We start from the raw sequence: 20,173 nt of genomic DNA, 5'->3' as shown, positions 1-20,173 counted from the left end.
TATAAATCCATTGTTTCACAACTTTTCGAAAACTTAAACACAATTATTTTTAAACGGAGCACTCGGTACGAATTTGGCAACATTTTTTTGGCATTTCTCCAACTTCTTACGTTTAAAAGATACACATTTCTTTCTTAGTTTTGTATCAGTCTTTACCAATACAACGTTTTCGAGTTCATTTTTATTTGTAAAACTTCTTAAATATCAACAAATCAATTCTTACATTACATCAATTAAAATTAGTATAAAAGACCCGTCTTTTAAACCCACTCTGAAGGTTACACACTGCAGTCTTCCGGAAAGGGTTTCTAGCGTAGGTTTACCGCGAAAAAAATAAGTTTCGATTTTGCGCCGGTCACCTGCAGGTTTCTTTTTTTAATAATTGTAATTTTGCTCTCGGTAATTTAAATCGTAAATTAAAAGTGATTTAGTTAACGGACCTTTTTCATTAACATTATACGTTGAGTAAACTGTCAATAGTTCAATTTTTTTGTTAGTGTACGTAACTTTGTTTTTCCTAATTAAGTTTGTTTTTTTTTTGTTTCGCCTGTAAATTTTACTTATTGTGCACTCTTGTCTATTTAGGGTCGCCTGTTAGAGCAGAAATATTGTTTACAAATATATAAATAGAAATAAACAATGTAATTTCTTTAATCATCGTTTTATTTCAATAACCTACGTATATATAAAATATGTGAAACAGTCAAAATATCGAGTAACAAAAACATTATAATACAATAAAAAAATATTCGTTTAAAAGTTTATATTGAATTGTGTTTTTTAAAACAACAGACCACTAAACACAGTAAACAATGGCATTACCGCTAGAATAAAAATATTATATTCCTGTTTACATTGTATCTTCGTACCACTATTTCCAACAAAATAAAATACGCGAACGTAGAATGTACAAACAATTTTCCGTCCTAGTTTTAATTACTCTGAGCGAAAAATTCAAACAAATAATTCACAATCAGTGCAAATACACAGCAGTTAACATAAATCAGGGACAACGCTTTTAAAATATAAACGAGCCATGTATTTTATGACTCAATATATCAATTATCTACTTTAATCTTGTATGCGATTTAAGTTTTCTTAAATAAAGATACATTAGCTCCTTCATAAGTTTACAAGTTAGTTTCAAACGTCTATAAGAAACTGATATTAAAAAGATTTACTCCCATTTTACACATATTTATATAATTAAAATAAAATACTCGAATGTTCCGAGTAGTTTAGCATAACATAAGAATAAAAATTTATAGAAAAACACACAATCCGTTATAAAAGTGTTTTTCTTTAAATGTGTAAAAGTTATATTAATAAAAGACAATACTATAAAAATGTATGTTGCTTTTTTTAACAACATATGGCAAAAAAAAATCCTTTTTTTTTGCTTGCCAGGTGAGCGGAAGCTCACCTGAATTTAAGTTATATGGATCAAAGCCTTTCGAGTACTTTGCCGGCCTTTAAGTGTTATTGTTTCGGGCTGCTTGTTTTACGTAGCTGTAGAAAATGATCAGAACGACGGCCGACTAGCTGTCATGGGTTGACGAGATTCATTGCTCGACGTCCAATGAATCTCATGAATCCGAACGACTTCACTGAACAGTTTCCAATGTAAATGCGGTAGAAGATGCAGTGAATATCTCTACCCAACGCCAAGGGATCAAGCCACTGGGAAAGTGACTGATCATCGACGATTCGAACCGCTCTTCGTTGATTATGGTCATCTGGAAAGTCCCCAGTACCAAACTGGGGAGCGCCTAGAGGTTAGTGCTCCATGTGAACAGTATTGCTTTTAATATACTAACGGATATATAACGGCAGTTATATATTCATCCTGACCAAGTATACCTAGGCTATTTAATGTACTAAAGTAATTAAGATATAATATAATTGAATTTTCCGTTGAACTCAATACATCCCTTGCGATCCTACAAACTTATTGATAACCTTTACTTAAAAAACTAGAAATTCGTTGAATGCGTTGCTTCTTTGTCAGATTTCTTTATGTTCTTGTGCTTTTAGAATCTCGCATAACTACGAAGAACGAATAAGACAACCGTAAAACCTGCAAATATAATGTTTTGATGAAAATAAACCCTTATTCGTCTCACTTTCCTGACAGTAGATTGTAAAACAATAGACTGTAGATTGTATTTAAGAGCATAGCGGTTAAGCTTGTCATTTACAATCCTAAGAACGTGCATTCAAATCCCGGCTGTACAGCATTTAATTTTCATTGAATATAATCAACGATCTATGGCGTATGGTACATACAAGTACCATACGCCTTAGATCCGAAAATCTATGTGTTAGATACTACGTGTATTGATTCTTACCTATAAAAAGAGTCTATGGAGAAGATGCAGCGTCCGTACTCTGTAACTTCCAATAGCGACAGTGATATAGATCTTGTGTGACAGTGTAGTTCTTACAATATCTATTATATTTATCTAGCTATTGGAAGTTATAGAGTATGGTGGTCGCTACGACCCACATAATGTTGAAAGAAGCGGGTTCTAGTTGTATTGATTATATTATTACATATATCTTTTGTTTGTAACGTTCCCCTAAGCGTTGAAATCAATTACCTTTGTTTGGTTGAGTTCGTCTTCCATTCATTTATATACAAAACAGAATTAAACCCACTCTCATAACGAGAACAATTAAGAAATAAAGTACATTTTAAATTTTTAGAAGTAGTAAAAACTACGCAGTTTCTTTTGTCGCTTTATTATCCTAGATCGTAATAAACTCGATTATAGGCATCATGCATACGAACTTTCTAAGAAATTTGTTCTTTTGTTTGCAAATTGGATTGCACGTATACTGTTTTTGACCATGACTAAATAAGTAGGAGTCATACAATGAAAAGTCCCTTCATTATCGTTATATAGAATTTACACTATTTTTCTTATAGAACAGGGGACAAACGGGCAGGAGACTCACCTAAATTACTAAAATCTTACCACCAAGAAATTTTCATATGACAGATTGATGACCCCAAAGGCTGTCATATAAAGTGGTTTCTGTGACTGTTGGAGCGTGACGACTACAAGTTTCCGAAGACCAGGTCTAATCTTAACCTTCTCCCATCCACAATGAAAAATGGCTGTAGAGACTTGCAAGGCCTGTAATGTAAAATCCAGGTTACACATTAAAATAGCTCCTTAATCTTCTTAAAACCAAACCAAGGATTAAATCCAAATCATAATTAGTAAAAATAAACAATAGAATCTTTCATTAATAATATTAGCTAGCTTTCTAATAATATTATTGACTATAAGAACACACTATATACCTCATAGGTAATATTAGCCGAATATGTCATATAAACTCCAGTTAAGATAACTATAGAGATATAAGATCCCAAACACACGAGTAGCAGCGCCATATCGGATCCAGCATACTAAAATAACACGGTAAATTTAAACATTAAATTAACATACATTACACTATTTAATTATGATAATGCACGCTAACTAGCTTTGCCGGCGCATACTTCATTAAGTTTATATTGTAAATTACTTTTTTTACAGCAAATTAAATCAAGATAGAAGAAAGATTTTCCACCTTAAATGCATTTATATACTAAACTTTTAAAAGTTATGAATAGTCTTGTATCATTCTTTATGTACATAATAATTAAACAGTCCAAATTCATTACAGTTTTTACATACGAAAAGATCGGAACATGGGAGTCCTAGTTCGCGAGCTGAGTCTTATTTAGACTCCAATTTCTGAATCTATTACATTTTTTTTATGTTACAGGAGGCAGATGGGCAGATGACTCATCTGGCCTTTTAAGAATGGGAACGGTCTTTTCTTAAAGAACCTAATTCAAATTGGTTCGGAAGTACTTCAGTGATCAGCTGTGGTGGTGCTTGGCAGAAATTGCCTTACGAAAGGCTAAGTTGTGGAACGACGGACGTCAAGGATTTTTGGAAAACAACAAAACTCACCACGGATTTTAGAAGTAAAACCACTAACAAAGTAATGCTTTCAACGATTTGAACACTGTAAATGCTTCCAATAGTGTTTTGTACATTGCGAGCGCACCTAACGACAAATTTTTATAAGTATACATTGGAGTCAACAATTAATATATTATAACATATTTAAATATTAATTAGTTGTATACAGTCCTTTTTAGATTATATTTTAAATCACTTGACAAATTATACTTAGGACCTGGATGACCGAGCTTAGCTCGGTATTTTTTTTTTTATAAATCGTGTTTTTTGGAAATAATATTTAAGTACGGATTACATACTTATAAAATTATGAAATATGAATATAATTATCGAATAAAGATAATTATATTCATGTATAAGTTTTTATTCGACTGACATCTTTAAACGTGCAATTCTATATATTGATAAAACACAAATAAAATGACATTTTCTAGGAATGATTCCTAGCTAAATCGATTTATCGCCCCCGAAACCCTCCGTACACTAAATTTCATGAAAATCGTTGGAGCCGATTCCGAGATTCCAATTATATATATATATACAAGAATTGCTCGTTTAAATGTGAATTTTAATAACATTTTTGTATTAAAATCATACCAAAAAGCATGCTTGAGTAACTTGACACCATCCAAAAACTCCTTCTCAAACTCTTTACCACTCTTAGACTTTTTACCAAGACTCTCAAAAAACATTCGAACTCTTATAAACTTGTATTTGATGAAGACTAGAGTACATAAGCAGAGATAGTCGGTAGAATTCATGATGCAGATAATGTACCAGAAGTGAACTAGGGCTAGGAATCTAATAAAATTGACAAGGAGCCCAGCGTCGCTCGCTTTAGGGTAATAAAGAACTTCAACTCGAACTGGTATGCCTGAAATGTTTAAATAAATAAATATAACACTTCACTTTCACTTTGCTTTGAGCTGTTTGACTAGTGCTTGAAAGAGTTGAGTTTTTAATTAAAAGGTAAAAAGTCGTGCATTCAAACTGTCACTTGAGTGTGCGCCGATGATATTTTTTTGTAATCAATAAATGCGTGTACGGTAAAATGGTTTAAGGATGTGAGAAACAAATGACGAGTGTCTTTAAAAGTCGACATGTTCATTATGCCGAATTTTGATTAAGTAAATATGGATGTTTGAAAATGTGTTTGAATGTATAAAATTCAATTTTAGCCAAACCATAGCTAGGGATGGCAATGATTTAAAAAAATTAACGGGACTCTTGCACGGATATGAGTGGGCAGCACCGCTATTATGACGCCGCTCTTATGTGTATTTTGACATAAACAAAATTTAAGGAAATAAATGAAATAAAAAACGGAGTGAGAGACTCACTCTATAAATTTCTGGGAAGAAGAAGAAGAAGGGTGATATCGAACTTCGTGTTAAGCAAGTGCGGGTTTAATAAAATATTTATCAAAAATTGGTTGGGTTGATAGTGCATATACATTCAGATAATACCTTCCACAACATAATCCTTGATGCCATAAAGCATTTGCACCGTTGCTGATAAAAAACCGCAACAAACAACCACGTAAACAACTATTGCGGCTCTTATAGCTTTTGTGTTCGGCTTTTGGGTCACCTCCCCTTCTAGAAGTTTCTTGAAAAATACCTTAATGTCATCTTTTTTCGCATAAAGTATTATAACTTTCAGACATATTGCTGGCAAACCATAACTAAATATAAGCACATCATTACTCTCTTTTAAAGTTAAATCTGTTCTGTAATTGGCTGCCAATATATTGACCGTAAAAATAACCGAAAATATATTTAAAATAAGGGAGAATGCTTTGTTGAATATTGAATATCTTATTTCTTTTTCATACCAACAGTCTGCTAAACCCAAGCGGTGTATGAAATTGCAAATTAATTTTAAGTAATCCTTTTCAGTAACTGGGAAGGAAATTTTCCTTTTTAAAACCATTTTCTAAACGTTTTATTGCGATTGCCTTGTAACGTAGTCCTCTAAAGAACTGTTACTTCTTATTGATGATGGGTGGTGGGTGCCTTAATATACTTTAATTTGTTTTCGAACTTTAATTGTTACGAAAAAATCATATTTCGATAATTGTTTAGAAGTTTAATCAATTAAAACTTTTATAAATGTTTCGATTAACCGAAAAACCCATTTACCTATTAGAATTGTAATTGTCAGGTATTGATTGATAGGTATTGGACGTGAAATTAAGGTAACTCAAATGATTATAATTTTTTTATAATTAACACAAAAATATACAATTGATTTAATATCAACTAAACTATACTTAGCTTTTTACTACTATATAAATATAAACATTTACAATATTCTTAACCTAATGATCAAAAATCGGTAAATAGAGAACTAAAATCAATTTAAAAAAATACGTGTGGCACTCGGGGACTGCCGCGGTAAAGCTATTGCATAGCATTTTTTAGCAATTGATGCAAACATTTATTTATTTTTATGCAGTATGATATTAATTCAATCTATCTACCACACTCAGACACCCCTTATATAGTCCGTCTCACTCTCACGGGTACCGGCTGCACCGGCCGCGCTTGCTACGTCACCGATCAGTGTTAGGATTTTTTCGTTACGGAATTTCTTGATTCGGTCGCCGCGCTCAAAGCCCGCGATAAAATCTATGCAATAGCTTAAAAGTATTGTGTGCTAGTCTACTTAAATGCTGGCAACATTTCCTGGCTTTGTAGCGAAACCCATTCGTCAGTCCAACCAAGTCACCAGTACACTAAGCGTTTTTAACCGTAGGTTTTAATATAAATAATTTGTATAAAAAATATTTGATGTTTACAGCTAATGATTTACTATTAAGACATTTCTAATACTTAATATCCTACGACCTCTGGATGGGGCAGAAGGCATCCACAGCCTTCTTTTCCTTCCGTGATAAGCTTCACATATTACATGGTAACACTTATTTATTTACGATATTAATTTATTTTACACCTCAAAACATAGTACACCATACCAGACTCGAGCCAATAAATTATTATTTATTCTAATTTTACGTTATTAGTTACGCTAGATGAGCTGAGCTTAATCTATAAATAAATATATGAAATATTTTTGGCATGTCAGAATACTTTGTATTAAAGTAAAAACTTTTCAGATGTAAATTATACATAGCCCTATATATCGATTCTTGAATCGGCCTAAGGATCCTTCTAATACTAGTCACTACCACTACCTTGTCAGATTGATAGCTGAAGATAAATTATTGTGCATAAATATTCTTTTCATAATTCATAAACATTTTACATCCCTATCTTGTTGTAACATATATATATATATACAATTAATATAATAGCTTTTACTAAGCATTTCGCTTTGCTGAGCTAGGTATAGCTGTGAGAGCTATGCTTTATAATAAAAATGTAGATTGGTGTTCCTATAATAACAAATTGCTTTTTTCACATTTTTCTAAGAAATATAAACCCAGTACATAAAAAGACAACTAGACAGCGAAAAAAATTACGTCAACTGTAAATTTATATGCATCTATGGTTTAACTTTTTATTTCTAAGATTGCACATTTTCATTTTATTAAAATTATAAAACCAATAATACAGAATTAAGAAAACATAATTTACAAAATATATTTTCCTATGGTATCCTGTTCAGAATTCTTCCATTGACGTGGTAGAAGCCACTTTATACGGAATATGAATAATTATTTTAAAAAAGTCGTAAAATATTTATCAACCCCATTATTAAACATGTTGCTATTTTATATCATTAATATAATGTACTTATTTTTTATAATATTCTTTTATCATTCTCCTTCATTAAACTCTTTCGTTGGCTTTTTTTTTTGATAAATAGTCGTGTAGTGTAATTTTTTTAGGAATACAATCTCCTGATACCACCGCTCGTTCACCTCTTTTTACCCGCAATCTTGATTTATTATATACTTCCGATCTTTTATCCAAAAGTTTAAAAACATCGTAAAATGTCGGTATGGGTAGAACAGGAGGTGAGTATGGCTGTTCAATTAATTTACTCGTTTTAATCTCTGATTTCTGCGAGTTCCCTAAACTATTTTTTAGCTCAGGCTTCTTTTTAACATTCGTGTGTTTCATTGGTATAGGTTTGACATGTTTAATGTCTTTATTAGGTAATGGAGCATGTTTTAGGTCAGGCATAACCTGTTCCATAAGTGGGGGAGGTGGGGGAGGCGGCGGTGGTGGATATGAATAATAGTTGTTATTGAAATAAGGTAATATTTTGTTAAGCGTTGGATAAGACGGATAGGGATTATTGTAATAAGTATCTGTCCAACCACACGTGTTTGTAATATTATTCCAATTGTTTTGCTTATACGTACTAAGTCTTTCGTGACCGAAAGACGTGGGTTTTAAGTGATCACTAAGTGCTACATTTTCAAATTTGGGTTTAACAGGCAGTTTGTAATTGCCGACATTCATGTTTGATTTATTTATTTGTATCTTCTATCAGTATGAATTTGTGAATCTGAATGAATTTTCTAATTCAAACTCTCCTCTTTCCGCCAGTGTTATGTCACCAAATATCTGTAACGAAAAATGTAAATTAAAATAAATGTATCATGTTTATAGAAAGTTTAATAAATAAGCTGATTTTTAATAGCTTCACACATTTATTTTACCGACTCAAGAAACTAAAGGAGGATGTTAATTTTGTGTATTTTATGTGTTTATTCTAAGCATAGCTCTTCCATGGACGATGTGGATAATTGAGGAATCAATTGTACCCGATTTCACAAAGTCCTATAGAAAGATTTAAACTGAAATATGTCATGAAAATTCACACACATTCGACAGCTAATTAATCAATATCGACGAACAATTAGATTTAAGATGTATGGTGGCATATAAATATGATCCAAAAGTTAGATTCAGTGGATTTTGATATGTTGTATACAAATTACCAGTAATCGAGTGGACCGATGGCTGGCCATGCGTCATACTCGTGAATGGGTGCTACTTGTGGTGACTGGTCGTACTTGAATTCGTGTATGCGGCGATATTAGTTGTCTACTACGTAATTGCGTGTTGTTTTCACGAGTATGTTAGTGCGTGCTCCTATTTCACCATGCCTCCTGCTGATAGAGGACAAATCTATGTACAAATCTATGTTTTTAATTTATTTTATTATTCTTTATTACTCAAGATGTCATATGGAACATGGTGTAATGGCGATTAAAAAGAGTAGCGGAGAGTTTATTGTCAGTTCTTCTCTTCCGTTCTACGCCCTTGATTTGAGAACTGGCAGTAAATGTAAAATTAGAATCATTTAATGTACATTTCTTTTTTTTGACATTCATAAGTGTACATTATGTTACCTGTATGAATAAATGATTTTTGATTTTGATTTTAATAATTTAGTTATAGTTTATTAACCGTTCTATATTTTAAATGAATTTATTATTTACTGTTCTACTCCTACTGATCGTTGTTAAAACATAAATAGATGATTATTAAACAAATTCTTCGTCTTTATATATATAACTAGCGGATCCGACAGACGTTGTCCTGTCTATACGTCTTTAATTTGAAAATTTCAAACTTTTTTTAATAAGCTAAAACATTCTGGACCATTTTGATGAAAATTATTATTCAAATGTTATATCAATATCTAACGATCCAGCACATGGTCTACAATAACACAATGATAACAAAACTTTTTTTTAATTTGATCGCAGCGCTAGCTGTCGGGACAGACTAAAATTAAAATTCGAATATTATTTAAAATTTGACAGTGCGATGGTAGCGCCGTCTGTCGGATTCAATGTAAAACATTCCAAAATCAACAACTACTAATTAATTAAAAAAAACATTGTCCAGCGGACAAAATTGTGAATCTAAACCATTCTCGAATCTCCACGAACACACACAAAAAATTTCATCAAAATTGGTCCAGTCGTTTAGGAGGAGTTCAGTCACATACACACGCACACAAGAAATATATATATTAAGATAATGTAGATAACAAAGGTACTGTGCATAACAACTCTTACACATTTACTATATATGCTGGGATTGTGTTCTGCTATGGTTTCTCCCCTCTGGGTATCCTCTTCTTAAGTTCCTGTACTATTGGAGTCCGATGTTTTACTGAGCGACGAATAGGATTCTCGAGCGCTATTTATATGTTTTCAATAACGTTTAAAATTTCATATTTTCGAAATTCCATAGTTCCTTTTTCAAGTCTCGACCTATTTCACATTTAGAACATTTTCAGAATTTTAAAAGAGTTTCTAATTGCCATTAGTGCTTTCAGTGACCTCTATTATTGAATAGATAAACTATATAATAAACATATGATTTAGTCTAGTGCTGCACTGATTGATGACGTAGTATCGATATTGCATTCTTATCGACAAAATCCAGCTTTGTACAAATTATGAAATTATCTCATTAATTTCCTATCTCATTCATTTCCTGCACAGGTACACTTGATATTATACGTAAACTGTATGTTCAAGTTCGAACTTTGTTTGTAAGCTTTATTTTGGCAATAAACTTGTATTTAGGCAGAGATTTATTTTTTAAGTGGGAAGTGTTATGAGGCAGTGACAAAAACTTGTTTTTAAACTAATAAAAACTTTATTTAAAATTATGCTTACAAAACTAGTGTTCAAATAGGAATATGGAATGGAAGTGTCTTTCAAATTTTTTTTTTTTTTTTTTGAATGGAATCTCGCTGTTGGCCTTAAGGGCCTTTACAGCTCAGCACGGGCTGTTTGGCGAGCTTAGCTCAGCCGGAAAGGGGGGGTTTCCCGCGACTCGCGCAAGGGCGTCTCCTGTGAGACTCGAACCTCGGCTTGGGCCGTCGCGGGGGGGTCAATCGCCTGAAGGGCAGGACGGAAGCTCACTGGAGTGAGCGAAGTGCGAAGTAAAGGTCCTCGCCTTCCCCGGTGAAGGCGGTTTTTTACCCTAATCTGTCTATTGCTACTGCTATTATTATTGGCCGCGCGGGCGGCTTTTAATTTATCGTTAGCTACTGTGATTGGATCATCCGGATCCGTTAGTACGTGTCGGGGCCTCCTACGAGCCTTTTTAGTCGGGAAGGGGTAGTAATTGATGCTTTTACGCACCAGTGGGTTGGGATGGTGTTTAGCCTTGTCGAAGTGGCGTTTGGACGCCAACTTCATCCATTGGGCTATGGTAGGGAGCTCCAGGTCATAGTGGAGATCGACGTTTCTCACGTAGAAGGGTGCGCCGGTCGCGATTCTCATGAAACGCGACTGTAGCACCTGTAACCGGTGGATGTACGAGGGGGCACAGTGCGCGAAGACTACGCTAGCGTAAGTCATGCACGGTCGGACGCAGGCCTTGTACAAGGTTACCTTGTGTCTAAGGGACATGTGACTCCTGTTATTTAGGAGGTAATGGAGGCGAGAGAGGACAAAAGCGGCCTTCTTGCGAACGGCGGCTACATGCTTACGAAAATACATGCCGCTGTCGAGCGTGACTCCTAGATATTTGACGGACTTTTGCCATGGAATGGCTTGTCCGTAAAGGGTGACCTCTTTTTTGAGGAGAAATTTTTCCCGAGTATTAGCGTTAGCACCGGGGTTGCCCCTGGCTGTCTTTCAAAGGATCGGGGCTTGATACTTAAAGGTTTTGGTCTTGTCGTTTAGGAGTAGGGATACATTAAGTGGAACAACTAATTAATCTTAATTTATCGTAAACAGATGGTTAAAAGAAATTGTAACTTGATACTTAAAAGGTTTGAGTATTGTCGTTTGAAAATAGGGACACATTACATGGAACAACTAATAAATCTTAACTTATCGTTAACAGATGTTTAAAAAGGTTTGGGTTTTGTCTTTTAAGAATAAGGATAAATTACGTCGAACAAACTAATTAATCTTAAATTATATCGTAAACAGATGGTTAAAGAAATAGTAAATAGAAATATTAATAATATAGTGGGGACCACATAACACCTCCCCCCTTAAAATAAAGGTTGCGCCTGTTGGCGTGAACTTTTTGAGGAATTTTGTTGGGTTCATTGCGATTTCCAACGAGTCGCTCATTTCGTTGGTCGCTTGTAAGTTTAAATGACGGATTGGTGCAGGGAGAGCGCGCTGTTTATTTTTTTCGTTGTATGCCCTCTTGCGACATTCGTTTATTGAGTGCCCGATATTTTTACAATACGCACATGTTATTGGAGAAAATCTAGAGTTAGGAGGCTTAAATGGAATATTTGGGTCTCGAATAAATTGATAATTATTATGATAAGAACTACTCCTTATTGCTGGCCTAGGTGTTGGAACTGGCCTAAATAATGATTGCCTAGCTTTGTTCATAGCCCTAATTTGGTCTTCCTGCATTGCGAAACGACCTGCTTCTCTCAAATTATTGAAACCTTTTGTTCTGAGCATTATACCCATGTCTGTAGAGAGACCGTTGAGAAATATACTTAAGGCGGTTTCCTCGGTAGTCGCTACACGTCCGTCTAATGTCGAATCACTAATTTCTGAATGTAGTTTCTCTAAGATTTTGCAACGACAAAGATCTACCCTATGATAAAATTGCGTTAAGGACTCATCGGGTCTCTGAAAAATGGATTGCAGTTCTAAATTTAAATGTTGAATTGTCTTAGTATTCGCGAATCTTTCAATAAGAAATCTCTTCAGTTCATCCCACGTTTCGTACGTTTTACACCGAACTTCTGAGGCCGCGATGCCTTTAATATTATTTAGGGCACAAGTTAACAAAGTCTCCCTTTCGGACGGAGATGACAATTTAAACACAGTATCACAGGACCGAATGTAACCGTATATTTCGTCCTGATTGTTTGTGTCGAATAAAGGAATTAAATTGATAAGTGTTGAAACATTTACTGGTGATGCCTTCATTGTTTTTTCGGTCTTTAATTTAATGATAATAATTAAAATGTAGAATGCGTGTGTAGTTAGATATGTATAATGTAATTAAATTATATGTAAAATATAGTAATATAGAATAGAATGTATAAAACACAAAATATAGAAAAGTAGGAAAAAGAATGAGCCACAAGTAAAATGCCACTTACCACAGTAACACGAACCACAAGAGCATAGTATCGGCGAAAACTATTAAAAGCCTAAGGCTACCGTACTAGGCGATGCTTGTCCTTTGTACGTTTTTTTCGTCTTGCTACACAAGTAGATCCTACCGACTGCGCCAAATTTGTTATGAGGCAGTGACAAAAACTTGTTTTTAAACTAATAAAAACTTTATTTAAAATTATGCTTACAAAACTAGTGTTCAAATAGGAATATGGAATGGAAGTGTCTTTCAAAGGATCCCGATCCTTGATACTTAAAGGTTTTGGTCTTGTCGTTTAGGAGTAGGGATACATTAAGTGGAACAACTAATTAATCTGTAACTTGATACTTAAAAGGTTTGAGTATTGTCGTTTAAAAATAGGGACACATTACATGGAACAACTAATAAATCTTAACTTATCGTTAACAGATGTTTAAAAAGGTTTGGGTTTTGTCTTTTAAGAATAAGGATAAATTACGTCGAACAAACTAATTAATCTTAAATTATATCGTAAACAGATGGTTAAAGAAATAGTAAATAGAAATATTAATAATATAGTGGGGACCACATAACAGAAGCAATAAATACAGATCCTCCAGGAATTGGCATACGGGTAACTTCTATTGACACTGACGCGTAAACTCAATAACCTCTCTCAATCCATTTTTGACCATCTGAGACAGACATGTTAATCCAAATATAGATTGTGCCAATAACCAATCTACGGATTATTATAGCTATTTGTCGATACAAGCTATCCATAGTAGGTCGAATCGCTGTATGTGGATAGACCTTTGTATGAAAATGACAGTTCAGCTGTGCCAATATCCTATCTGACGATTTAACCTACATCCGATTTTAAATAATTTAAAAGCTATTTGATATGTTTTAAACATAGATATGTGTATTTTAATATTATTTATACGATTTTATTTACTATATTTGTTTTATATTGATTATCAAATATGAGTGTATGGAACGGAGAGTTTGCATTCTATCCGTCCCCAAAAATGGATTTTCTTCGTAGGGCTTTATTATTTGGATTTTTAATCTGAGATTGTGGATTAATTATTGCATAATCAACGTATTAAAATTTGTCAGATTATTTTATAAGATAATCTAGTCTCTATATAATTTATTATTATCAACGTTTATAGGTAGATCAGAAGGGACTTATTCATCATTGTAATCACCGATTGATAAACAAATAACTGCAGTGCGGCGGCGCAAATTTCGGCGAAAATAGTTTGACAACTTCAGATTGGTTAGATTGAAAACAAGAAAAGTATTATTTATGTATAGCCTTATATCAGAATCAATATATACATTATAGGTTTTTTTTTTGGTTGAACTACGATAACTGATTGTGTGGCCACGGGCAAAGCCCTCACTCAATTTTTATTGAGGGGTTGTGGTCAAAATCCCCATGGGAACCATCCGGTTCTATTTATTTATCGGTTTTATTTATTTTAGTTTGTATTTTCCTTAACGCCGATGTTTGGTTGCTAGCTGCTACCGTTCTCCGTTTCTCTGTAGACACAAGAAAGAATGAGATTGAAACTACACCAGTGTCGAAATTCAGTAAGATTAATGCATTCAAAAAAAATAGAATAGATGCCACAGAGAAACAGGGATTAAAGTGTATTTAAATAATAGGGACTTGATGTCATAACTCCTATTAAAGGTAGTAATTAAGTAGTGGACAAAAATTACAAAAACTTCACAACTCTAAAAATGGCACATATCGTTGTGGTAAGTTCGCACGTGATTTATTATGTGACGAAGACTTTTCGCATGTATCGATAGTTGCCAACTAACTTGCTGGGAACGTATACGAGTTACTACTCAATTAAACTTTTTTACTTATGTACCTACTATAAGATGATAAACGCACCCGCTTTTTCGCACACATATTCACTGACTTCAATTTTTCAACACGATCTAAGATATAATTAATCTTCTTCTCCTCTTTGAATTGAAGCAAATTAATATATTACACTGACTGTATGCCTGAATTTCTTTTTAAGTATTGCAAAAATTTACCACTAACTTATTGACTAATTAGATGTGCAAACAAATTTTATGTAAACAACAGTATAATCAATGTAAAATTAAACTAATTACTTATTATGATTATGTTATTAAATACAACAAACAAGGAACACACCCAACAACATAGTCGAATCGCGACGGTATTTAAAAGTTTTTTTATATAAAAGAAATTTATTAGTGAATTAAAAATCCATGGGTTATTTTAAACGGTAGTTGATATAAGACTCCTATTTAAACGGTGGTCGATGTTAGACTAAACTTAACATCACATTCTCAACCCCTTACATGATAAAATAATAAAACTAAGCATTCGTCGTACTATTTGTATTATGCTTATGCCATAATGTTGTATTATGCTTATGCCATAATGCTGTAGTATGCGTTCTGGATATGTAACTATATACCTTTCGCTACATTAAGCCCAAAATGACTATATTCTCAAAGAAACTCATTTTGTCAGAATTTGTGAGGCAACTGCTGCTAGTACGATTTCCAGGACCGTAATGTCATCGTATAAGTTCAAATTATAATATCCACGACTTTTTGTAAGTTTGAGAATTGCTAGGTTTACTATACATTACAGTACAATTTGCGTATAATAGAAATTTGCCACCCGTACCCTCTCTCTTTCTTTAATCGGCAGCTCATATCTGAGCGTCGTGGTCAGCAACGAAGCATCTAGAGCGGACTATCTGCCACCCGTACAGTCTTTTACATTTACATTTTTACATTTTATCGTACATGTCATATAATTTTATAATTATATGACATGTACAATCATGTTTGTATGCTTGGAAACACTTATACAAATATAAATGGTTCGTCATTCTATAGTAGAATTAAAGCAACACACAATCTTAGCTCTAATTGTGATATGTATCATGTCACCATAAATAATTTTAGTATCGGAATCGTTATTTTCTAACGACGATAATTCGAACGAACTTTTTAGCCAGTTGGTCCTTTAAAATATTTTGACCATAGCGATAAAAGCTGTTTCAAAAAGGGCACCTTAGGAAATTTACTTTCTAATGTTTATTTCAGTTAATTAAATAAATTTAATTGTTTGACGTAGTCTGTCTACGTACAATCGTGTAAATTAATACGTAAAATTCACTTTATGCCTATTAATTTTCTCAGACAATATGTTTATTAACTTTTGCTTAACTCGTTAAAATCGTCTTACGTTCTCTGATTTTAACTAAGAAATTTTGTTATTAATTACAATTATCGGTTAAATTGCAACACCGTAATTATTAATGAAAAAACAAAATTTGTGACATGTCACTAAATTCACATTCTATTAAGTCCTTTGCCTTTCCCATTAGGGATAAATTGAAGAAAAAAAAAGAAGAAAAAAAATTATATTAATTGTCAAAACGAGAACGTCATCTGTATAACCGTTTTAAAAATTCCCGCTAAATGATTAACATTCCGCAACCCGTATCTACAACACTTTACAATGGTGGCAAGCGGCTCAGAGGGCTTTTCATACCGCAGATGGTAATTACGATAACTCGGTGTGTTTGTGACGTGAATGAAAGTCCCAGTTTTCACTGACATCGGCTTAGATAGTCCTTTCAAAAGAATTTTTAATTTTTTTGAACAACTACAAGGAACCTGCATTTTATCAAAGAGTTTTAGTCTGCAACCTCGCGAATAAATACTTTTAAGATAATTTTAAGTTTACTGCTATATGTTTGACATATAACATCAGATATACGTATAATATCTGGGGTACTAGGACATATACTTGACTAGTTGCTGCGCGGCGCTACTCTAATTCATTCATTCATACTCGTCCGGTAAAAAATGTAAACAGATTGTTGCACGAACCGATTTATGAACGCAAATCTATTTTCGGTCATTAAGAATTTTTTACACTATCAATTTTTTAAGGTTTTATATAACTTTTGTTGAAACCATATTTTGTCCCATCTCGATCGACGGCACTGACAAAGCCGTTAGTGTCTCTAGACAAGCAGATGGAGCGTTCTACATTAAATAAAATTTCCTATAGGTTTCTGTATTCGCAATTTTTCTGTAAAGAACCTTTTACAATTTGGTGTATGTTTTGGCCAAAATTAAAAAAATTGAATGTCACCTTTGTTTGTTCGAGAACCCTGCCCGTTATACCTATGGGCGGGCTTACGACTTTTTCATGGTATAAAAGACGAAGACTTACACCTGATTTTGGTACTCTAATTTGCTAGCTGACTGAATAGACGACGCCTTCCTGAATTACAGCCACAGCCACATTTTTGAGTTTTTTCAAGTAAAAACTTCTACCCCATCACATTATTTTTCTACTCGAGACTCATATGAATCATCAAAAACAATCCCCAATCCCACTCGAAATAAAAGGTTATAGGCGGGTCCACACAGTGCGAGCAGCCTTGCGGGGAATTTGCTGCGCGAAGCGGGTTAGTGCGGTGTTAGTGGTGGTAGTGGTGCGGGAAGGGTTAGTGTGGACGTGTCTCGTCCGAGGCAAGCGGGCGCGCATTTTTGAATTGCTCAAAGACGCCTCAATCGTTTGCCGCGCGCGCCCTGGAGGCACAGGCTCCCGCGCGCTCTCGCTCTGTGTGGACTCGCCTATTGAATTAATGAATATTTGTGTATTATTTCTATATTTTTTACATAAGAAATTGATAAACAGTAGGGCACAGTCCATTGTCTTAATTGTATACGTTTTATTTTAGTCATAAAGGGACTCCACCTCTCTAGTGGCAAATCACTCTTCAAAATCTTTGCCAATTTCTGCCAATTGTGGCTGATACATATAATTTTGTTAACAAAAATAAATATATATATTACTAGCTGACCCGGCAAACGTTGTTTTGCCATGTTTTTGTGCCAAAAAATTAAAGTTTATAGTTAACAAAAAGAACATAAGGGATGATTGTAGAGGGGTGAAAATTTAGGGTTGCATGTATTTTTGTATGGTGTATCGTAAAAAAAATAAAAACGAAAAAAAATTTGTCTAAAAATAAATAAAAAAAATTAGGGGTGGACTACCCTTAACATTTAGGGAGATGTTGTTTGATTCTCAGACCTACCCAATACGCACACAAAATTTCATGAAAATTGGTCGAGCCGTTTCGGAGGAGTTCGGTTACTAACCCCGTGACACAAGAATTTTATATATAAGATATACTTCACTACTATACTATAAAGTATTCACTTCAAGGTCCTTTCTAACCCCCTGACATAATAGTAGCGAGGATACGGTCCCAGCAGTAGAAACATTTTTTTTAAATTAAGGCCATTCCAAACACTGCTAAACTACTAGTCTTAGGTAATAAATACATTTTTAAAAGTAATTAAATTACTTAAGTTAATTGTAATTTGTAACACTTTAACAAATATATACAAAAGAATTTTAAAGGTTAATTCAACATTCAAATTATGTAATTATTAGTTCTAAGGCTATTTTAAATAAAGCGATATTTCGTAGAAGCCTACTTACACGAATCGAATTCCACGAATGAACGTTGAACCAAACACGTTCTCCTCAACAAGGAACTTGATGATATGAAATTAGAAATATGAATAAGTGACCCTATTGTGTTTTATAATCTTACTAACATAAATACACTTCATACTTTCAGTCAGCACTATAAACAGGGCTATTGCACATTTGGATTGTAGTTATTTATAATCATACATGTACATCCTTCTATACCTTTTGTCATTATTTGCATACAAGTCTACTTGAGCCGAGTGGAATTGCAAGAGACGATGGCAAGAGACCGGAAATATGAGTTTAATTCAATGGAAGATGGCCGGGTTGCTGGTATGGAATGCCACCTGTTTAGACACACTGGCCCCTTCCCATCTTCATGAAACCTTTAACAGACCTGGTGCGGCTTGTGATGCGGCCAGGCTCCAGCCTAGGCTCCGAAGATGATTTTGTCCCATTCGGTGTCAAGACCCATAGACCTAACACTATAAGGCTTTTTAGGGAAAACAAAAAGGTTAGTCGACATCATTGGAGACCGAAGAGCTGGAAACTAACTCGGACAAAGAATTAGTCTAGCTATTCAAAGGGGAACGCTGCCAGTATCTTCGGAACCTTGCCTAAAGGGACTCCTTTTAATAATATATTTTAGTTATTACATTTTAAGGTTTTGTTGTAACTTAGTATTAATTTCTTTACATTGACAAAAAGCCGACGACTTTTTGGATCTAAGGCCTCCTTGTTTTACTTCACTCTAAGAGCACACATAGCAAGAAAGGTCTATTGGTGCACAACCGGGCTCGAATGACCTCAGTGCTACAAGCCAATTATAACTATAATATAAAAAAACTAATTGTATGAAATCAACGATGAGGTTGACGACTTCTGTAAAAATTTCATGATGGAGTTGCAACGTGAAACTGGAGTCTAAAGTGCCTGTGCTGTATGGAAGAATGTATTTTGATGCCACCATGAATTTGTATCGTATTTGCATGTATGTTACTTAACAGCATAATTTAGAAGTTTAAGTTTTTTTAGTAACACTACCCGAAAATTCTTGTATTTTATAAGACAGAGTGTCTTTCTTACTTATTCGAAAATAGTTTTTATAGCTCTCAGGATTTTCATCTGCTAATTCAGAGACTAACTTCATTGCACCACCAATGTTACTCAACCACCAAAATCTTTTTGTCTTAATAGTCTTTTTTTAAGTGAATCTATAAGGATCTTTTTAGCAATATAGCTTTGATGCTGATGTGACCATGGTTACAGCGATACTGTGGATTTCACTTATGTTCCGAAATTACTTTCGCTTATATCGAAACTACTTTTGTGAAATTGATTTCATATGCATGCCACTAATTGCGTAATGTAATTCCGGATTAATTTTACAACTTTATGCAATTTCATTCAACATTCCATTATCAAAATATCAACAATCCGTAGCTTATGTGAGGAATTCCCAAAATATCTTTATTGGATGTCTTCCTCAGTCAAAACCTAATTTCCTAAAGCTATACTGTACATAGCTATACCGTGCTTTAACCACGGTGTCTCAGTCATCAATAGGGATGCCGTGACAGAATTGAAATGCTGATATAAAGAAATCTATCTTATCGTATACAGGTATGTAAATGATGAAACAAATATTTCTA

The 20,173-nt window shown here is 33.8% G+C and overlaps 1 protein-coding gene and 1 long non-coding RNA gene across 2 annotated transcripts; both read right to left on the bottom strand.

Annotated features, from left to right (window-relative positions):
* Positions 1–1,424: 1,424 nt before the first annotated feature.
* On the bottom strand, positions 1,425–5,915 carry LOC110992780 (odorant receptor Or2-like). The gene is made up of 6 exons (XM_045628320.1): positions 5,450–5,915; positions 4,581–4,857; positions 3,936–4,068; positions 3,311–3,418; positions 2,979–3,140; positions 1,425–2,077 (listed from the first exon to the last, which is right to left on the bottom strand). The coding sequence occupies exons 1-6, from the start codon at positions 5,913–5,915 to the stop codon at positions 2,015–2,017; spliced, it is 1,209 nt and encodes a 402-aa protein (XP_045484276.1). The 3' UTR covers positions 1,425–2,014.
* A 281-nt stretch (positions 5,916–6,196) lies between these two features.
* LOC110992779 lies at positions 6,197–18,631 on the bottom strand. Its single transcript, XR_006750241.1, has 3 exons — positions 18,528–18,631; positions 8,899–9,072; positions 6,197–8,521 (listed from the first exon to the last, which is right to left on the bottom strand). It is a non-coding gene; the product is annotated as an uncharacterized LOC110992779 (long non-coding RNA).
* Between the last annotated feature and the right edge of the window lie 1,542 nt (positions 18,632–20,173).

The sequence above is a fragment of the Pieris rapae genome, chromosome 5 (assembly GCF_905147795.1).
Source record: "Pieris rapae chromosome 5, ilPieRapa1.1, whole genome shotgun sequence".
NCBI lineage: Eukaryota > Metazoa > Arthropoda > Insecta > Lepidoptera > Pieridae > Pieris > Pieris rapae.
Note: the sequence above shows the minus strand (reverse complement) of the source record. Positions and strands in the feature narration are given on the sequence as shown.